Below are 6,696 nucleotides of genomic sequence, written 5' to 3'. Positions count from 1 at the left end.
TCAGGTGTGCTTTCACTGACAACTACAGTGGAAATCAGTTACACCTTCATCTTCAATACAATGAAGACGAAGGTGTCTCTGTGATCAGGCAGAGAAAAGGCTGTTACTATTAGCAGACTCTTTTCCTGTTTGAATAAAGATTTGAATGAACAAATGAGCTGGTCTGTTCAGTCTGTCATTCAGGCTGAAGTGTCGTGTCGTGAAAAGCCACTATTGGCCCAGTCTGATTCAGATGCAGCAAAGCAGTTTTTACGCCTTAAGATGCCCCATCTCTGTTACAGTTATGATGCAGTTTGCGCTTCGTTTGTTTGTCTGCAGCCTCTTCCGCTGTCCGGCTCTGTGGACAAACTGTCCTCCTGTAATATTCCACTAGTTTTAATGTAGTCTGTCTCACGATGTTTAAGTGAGCACCTTTGTTTCCAAACTGTCTGCGTGATCTAAAATCATGCAGGGAAATCATTGTCTTTCATACAAAATCTGCTGTCTTACAGCTTCTCTCTGCTTTATGGCTGATCTTTTAAAAAGCTGAGTTTAAACGCCCCGAAGCTCAGCAGAGGCCAAGGCTCTCGTGTCCTTTGCAGGTTCACACAAGCTTCTCTGTGCGTTCAGTACAAATGTTTTATCTGAGCTTTCAGCCGCCGTCAGGTGTGACGAGAACCTCCCATCAGCTTCAGCACTGCTGCTGAATGCCAACAGAAAGTTAAATGTTGCAGAGTTTGAGTCCAGCGAACACAGAACAGAATCACGTTTACGCCGTGTCAGGCCCGGACCGAACCCAGCGGTACTCATCAGCGTGGGTCATTCAGCCAACCCCTCAGATCAACCACTTCCAGTTCACGCACACGTGTTTGTGTTCACGTGTGTGGGCATCCACACGTTTCCTCTGCTTTCTCCTCTTACATCCATCCTTTCACAGGTGAAGAAAACAGATGTGACCATGTTGTTGTTAATCTTGATAATCCATATCACATTCCGGTCTGATCTGTTCTTGTACTCTTATCTGATCAGAGTCAGCTGCGCTTTCATTTTCTGGAATGCAAATCAAACCTGGAATCTTCGTCAACAACGAGGCGACAGTGAACGAGGCTTAGTGTGGCTGGCGGTTCTTGAACGCATCTCCGCGTCGCTGCAGGGTGTGAGTGTGACACACACAACCTCCTGACGTGGCCACAAAGTGAAATTGGGCATCTTGAAAAGCACTCAGAAATCATTTAAAAGTCAGTTAGACGATGCTCAGCTATGGATGTGAATTAAAGGCATTTAGCTCTGCGAACAGGACGATAAAGTTTCAGCAAATGGCTGTGCGGTTCCCGGGCGACTCAGCAGTGTTTGTTTTGGCACACCGGACAGGATCTGACAGACTCACACACACACAGTATATTGCCTGTTACCGGTCAGCTGAGGACGGAGTGTGTTAATAAGCCTAAATACAGCTGACGTTGACACTGTGGCTGCAGCCAATCATGAGCTACAGTATATGGCCAAAAGTATGCGGACATATGAACATTATGAAGAAAAGCTAACTTGGCAGTGATTCTTCTCAGGCTTTCTCTCAGCTGGGTCAGGCTACTCCACAGCAAACAGAGACCATTGGTTGATGATATGAACAAAAGTATTGGGACAGCTGACCATTACACCAACAGGGACTAATGTCAATGCATTCTTAATACAGGGCTCTGTGTGGGCCAGTTCTTCCACACCAAACTCATCCAACCATGTCTTTATGGAGCTTTGCTTTGTGCACTGGGGCACAGTCATGCTGGAATAGAAAAGGGCCTTCAACAAACTGTTGCCACAAAGTTGGAAGCATAGCATTGTCCAAAATGTCTTGGTGTGCTGAAGCATTAAGATTTCCCTTCACTGGAAGTCAGGGGCCGAGCCCAAACCCTGACAGACAGCCTCTGTCTCAATACTCTTGTCTATATAGTATATTTCAATCAATTCATGCATTTAAAGTGAAAACCCAACATTACGACAGCTGCTTCTTCTTCTTCTTCTTTCATGAATTAGCCAACATCACCAGATGTTTGTGTGTGTGGGAGGCTGACACGAGGAATCCAGTGATGGATGGTGCTGACAGCCTTGTTATCTGTGGCGTTTGTGCTGTACACAACAAGCCTCAGTGGCTGGTTCAGACCGAAGGGGGGCCAGAGAGGAGAGAGCATGTGCTGCGGCACCCTCGCACTACGCCTCACCGGTGACACCGGAGTCCTGACAGAACCCCCACCCGGCCGTAACACCGTGAGTCACAGCACAGACTGGATTTGTGTGGATCACAGAAAAACTACACCACTAAATAGCTCTTGGGCAGGCTGCACGTGGATCACGCAGCGCCCCCTGGTGGCCGAGGGCTGAGCACACTGTGACGCCTCGGTCAACACACTTTGGTGGTTGTGGTGATTTTGTTTTCATGACAGCTGACTCCTCGCTCCTCTCAACCGGCCAGTAGTGACAAGAGCCTGTTCGTTTCACTCGCATCACCAGGGAGGCCATGTTGTCCGTCTGTTTGTCAGCAGGATTACAAAAACTGCTCCTCTGATTTTCACGGGACCTGGTGCTGTTACATGAGCGCTGAAAGAACCCGTTCAGATCTGGAGGACCAGGTTGTGGATTGGGCCCTCCTGATAAACATCATTGCTGAAAATGTAACAAGTTCCTGTGACACTGTGACACGTGCACGCAGTGTAAAAGCTTGACGTTTGCCTTTTGTGTTCACAGACCGTGTGCAGCACGGAGGAGGAGCTCGTTCTTCAGTTACATGTGCATGTGATTTTTTTTCATTTTGTCTTGCAATGCTGCATATGTGACGTACGTCTCGACTGTCTGTCACATTTTTCAGTCCAGTTACACCGCAGGGACTCGTGCATACACAGAAACATGAACAAAGACGCTGTTCAACAAGAAGCTGCTTTTAGTAAAGGCTACAAAGAGGCTGTTTTATTATCAACTACCAACACAGAAAGCTGTAGCAAAAGCAATGAAGCAGTAAAGTGTGACCTTCTGAGGCAGCACTGATTTTATTTCTCCATGACAGACAGTTAGAAAAGCTGAGGTTGGTTATCTTTTCCCAAAGTAACAGACAGACGGAGGGAAGCAGCGAGAGCTCCATATGATGCGTTTATCTCAGGGAATTACTACATCAAAACTGTGATCAAGTCCAGCGGACAGATCTCACACACACACACACACACACACACACACACACACACTGAGGCAGCAGTCTGCAGTGTGTTCCATCCAGGGAATGTCTGTGTCTTTTACACATACAAACATAAAGATGTGAAAACGACAAATATGATTCACTTTCCTCCTCTTTACTCACAAGGATAAATACTCACATCAGCATGTTCGGGTTGGTTTGTAAATCACAACACTCAGATTGTGCGTGTGAGCAGTTCAGCATCTAAAAGTGTGTGCGCGTGTGTGTGTGTGTGTGTTTGTGTGTGGAGGGGGAGGGTCATTAGGATCCATCAGACTCCTCCTGACAGGTCAAGAGATTTGAATTCCAGGATGAATCTTCACTTTCCATCGGCAGAAATGATTTCCTAAAGAAAACACAAACACGCAGAGCTGAAGAGCTGAAGAGCTGAGTCTGAGCTGAACCTACAGATTTATGGAGCTCAGAAACACAAATCTGCTGAGCTTTGACCCCACGGTGTCACCTGTTCTACGTGAAGCAGATTCCTTCATTTAGTGCCGTTGTACTTGACCTCCTTTCCACATTTCTTCAGCGTCTCCATGAGAACCTCCACGTCTCTGTCAGACTCGATCCAGACCAGCTTCTTAGGAAGGTCGATCTCGAACTTCACATCTGAGGGTGACACGAGTGTTTAAAACATGCTGTAAAGTCGCTGCCCAGACTGTGAGGACACTTTAATGACTAAACCAAATAAAACTCTTTAATACAAGCATCGCTGGCTGCATCAGGTGACACGTCAGCTGACTTTACATTCAGAGCAAACGAGTCATGGGGTCTGCATGTGGTGCAAGACACTTTTAAAAGCTTTCAAAGTGTGCTTTAATTTTTGCTGTCAGACAGCTGGACTGCACACACATTCTTGTAAAGTTATTCTTCAACATGACTCATCAAACGGCATGGACTATTTGTCAAAGGCAACAGTGATCTTATTAAAAGAACTGTTTTAAACGGACAAAGAAGAGTTCAACAAGACAAAGGACGGGATTAAAGTTTAAATTAGAGTTAAACTACTTGTGATTTGGGTGTTTAAGGTCAACATGAATATTAATAGACCAAAGCATACTTATGCACTATATGGACAAAAGTACTGGGACACATGTTGGGTGGTATGGGACTGTTTAACACAAAGCACAAATACTGCACAAAGCAAAGCTCCATAAAGACATGGTTGGATGAGTTTGGTGTGGAAGAACTTGACTGGCCCACACAGAGCCCTGACCTCAACCCCATCCAACACCTTTGGGATGAACTGGAACGGAGATTGTGAGCCAGGCCTTTTGGTCCAACATCAGTGTGTGACCTCACAAATGCTCTACTGCATGAATGGGCACAAATTCCCACAGAAACACTCCAACATGTTGTGGAAAGCCTTCACAGAAGAGTGGAAGCTGTTAGAGCTGCTGTCTGTGTGTTTAGACTGAGACGTCATTAAAGTCCCTGTTGGTGTGATGGGCAGCTGTCCCAATACTTTTGTCTGTATAGCGTAGCTGAACGTGTATGGATCGGACAGGCAGAGGAACGTCTCGCCGGTCTCACCTCCCAGCTTGTTGAGGACTTTGGTTACAGCTCCGGAGCATCCCTCACAGGTCATCGCCACCTCAAACTCGTGCTTCTGTTACAGAGGCAGATTAAACAATGTGCGGTTATCTCACTGCGTCACCCGTCGATCAAATGAACCTTAACTAACCAGCTGTGACACATGGCCAAAGACTGAAGCCGACATTCTGTCAGATCACATGTGTTGCAGTGTGAATGTCAGTATTAGCACATTAATGTGAGAGCAGCGTTAGAAGTGACATAGCTAACACTTGCTCCACAGCTGGGCTCTCACTGAACGGACAGGATTAGCACCTGCTAACTTTGTGTGTTGCTCAGTTCACGCTATTGCTCAATCAAGTCAATCGACAGGATCGATTTTTTCCCGGGAAATATGGAAGTGACTGTTAACTATGTTATACTGGAACAACTTTCAACGCCAACTTAGCTTGCAGGCTACTTAGCAATGCGTAAACTAAGTGCTGTAATTGATGCCAAACTAAAGCTAAAATATCGTCGTGACTTACGGTCATGTTTAAAGTTTAGTTGCGCAGCCCGGCAGTCACAGGAGACGTGGACTTTTACCTCTGACGGACAGGTGTCGTGAAAAGGTCCAGAGATGTTCACTACCTGGTTAGCCGCTCGGTGTGAAGCTAGCTCTCATCCACGGAGAAACAGGATTTCCGGTATGGAAAACGTAGCACATATTATATCCAGAGCGGCATATTTTTTATGTTGACCCTGAGTGTATTTATATAAAGAAGAACTTGCTTTGTTTCATGAAATAGTCGAACGTAAACCCGTTTAACTCCGGCTTTTATTTTGGCTAATTTGACGCACTGCGAGTTGTCACCCGGTAGACTTGACCGGACGTTTCCCTTCTTATTGCACATTTACGCTTTGTGTGGTTTCTTTTCACTGTGATCTTATAAAACATTAAACCACAGATAGAAAGGATACATGGAAGAAAACTGTGCGGATAATCCTAATAAGGAAGCTTAAAGCTTAAGTATAACGATGTTGTAAACTGCTACAAGCTGTGCGAGTTTTAACGCCGTTCCGTTTCTATGGCAGCAGTTCCGAGTCACGTGCACAGACTGCCTGGACTAGTCACGTGACCGCATCGCTGGCTGCGTGACGTGCAGGGCAGCGCCGGAGCCGAGTGCTGTTTTGCATTCAATCGGTGCGTCGTAGCCGCGCTGTATTCAAGCAGACATGACAGCGATAGGAAAAAACAGCGGTTAGCCTCTTGTAAAGCCAGAGTCCGAGAGCAGGAGCGGAGAGACGGGGGGAAACACTCGGTTTCACAGAGGTAGGTTTCCGAGCCGTGTTGCTGGGTGTTTGTGGACTGGGCACAAAGATGGTATCGGGACATGACAGCTAACGTTGGCTCAGCCGGGGTTATGACTCATAACATGAGCTAAACTGCTCCGCACAGCGCGTGTTAAACTGACCACTGTGCAAGTAACGGGTTATTACTGGTGTGTAGCTACACTCTCGTTCCATCTAATCTCGAGTTATTCCCATTTTAGCTCCCGTCTTCCTTTCCTGCTATTTCCGTCCCCTCTCTGCCGTGTCTCTCTCGCAGACAAATAGCCACCAAACGCTTTGTGCGCAGCCCCATTTAAGCGCCCTCCGCGCAGAGTAAGGGGCAATCACGAGCTCGTTTGATGGTGTTTGTTGAGCAGATCCCATTTCTGATGTTTGTCCTGGTTGCCTCATCGCCCTGTTTCATTGAGGCGACTGATACTCACGCCTCCTGGCCAAAGATTAGTATAAAATGACGGGATTATCAGGCTCATCCGGTCGGGGTGTGCTCGTGTGTGAGTGCTGTTAGCCAGGATAGAGCCTGTAATTTTCAGACACGAAGGAATGGAGACAGAGAGTTAGTTTGGTCCGGACAGACACGGGGTGTGCTGCGTGTTGGCTTATCCTGTGTAAACACTGCGGGCTGCGTCCGC

General features: G+C 46.8%; 2 protein-coding genes across 5 annotated transcripts in view; one reads left to right on the top strand and one right to left on the bottom strand.

The window, feature by feature from the left end:
• Positions 1-2,993: 2,993 nt before the first annotated feature.
• atox1 (antioxidant 1 copper chaperone) lies at positions 2,994-5,399 on the bottom strand. Its single transcript, XM_046406847.1, has 4 exons — positions 5,263-5,399; positions 4,736-4,811; positions 3,663-3,811; positions 2,994-3,545 (listed from the first exon to the last, which is right to left on the bottom strand). The coding sequence occupies exons 1-3, from the start codon at positions 5,266-5,268 to the stop codon at positions 3,687-3,689; spliced, it is 207 nt and encodes a 68-aa protein (XP_046262803.1). The 5' UTR covers positions 5,269-5,399; the 3' UTR covers positions 2,994-3,545; positions 3,663-3,686.
• The window catches only part of slc36a1 (solute carrier family 36 member 1), a 27,795-nt gene continuing 26,391 nt past the window's right edge, over positions 5,293-6,696 (top strand). For 2 of the 4 annotated variants that reach the window (XM_046406836.1, XM_046406834.1), the window contains exon 1: positions 5,293-5,421. The gene's annotated coding sequence lies outside the window, so the exon portion shown is untranslated. Of the gene's footprint in view, positions 5,422-5,819; positions 6,048-6,696 lie in introns of those variants that run through there. The other 2 variants (XM_046406835.1, XM_046406833.1) reach the window with 2 other exon arrangements.

Source organism: Scatophagus argus, chromosome 12, assembly GCF_020382885.2.
Source record: "Scatophagus argus isolate fScaArg1 chromosome 12, fScaArg1.pri, whole genome shotgun sequence".
Taxonomy (NCBI): Eukaryota; Metazoa; Chordata; class Actinopteri; family Scatophagidae; genus Scatophagus; species Scatophagus argus.
Note: the sequence above shows the minus strand (reverse complement) of the source record. Positions and strands in the feature narration are given on the sequence as shown.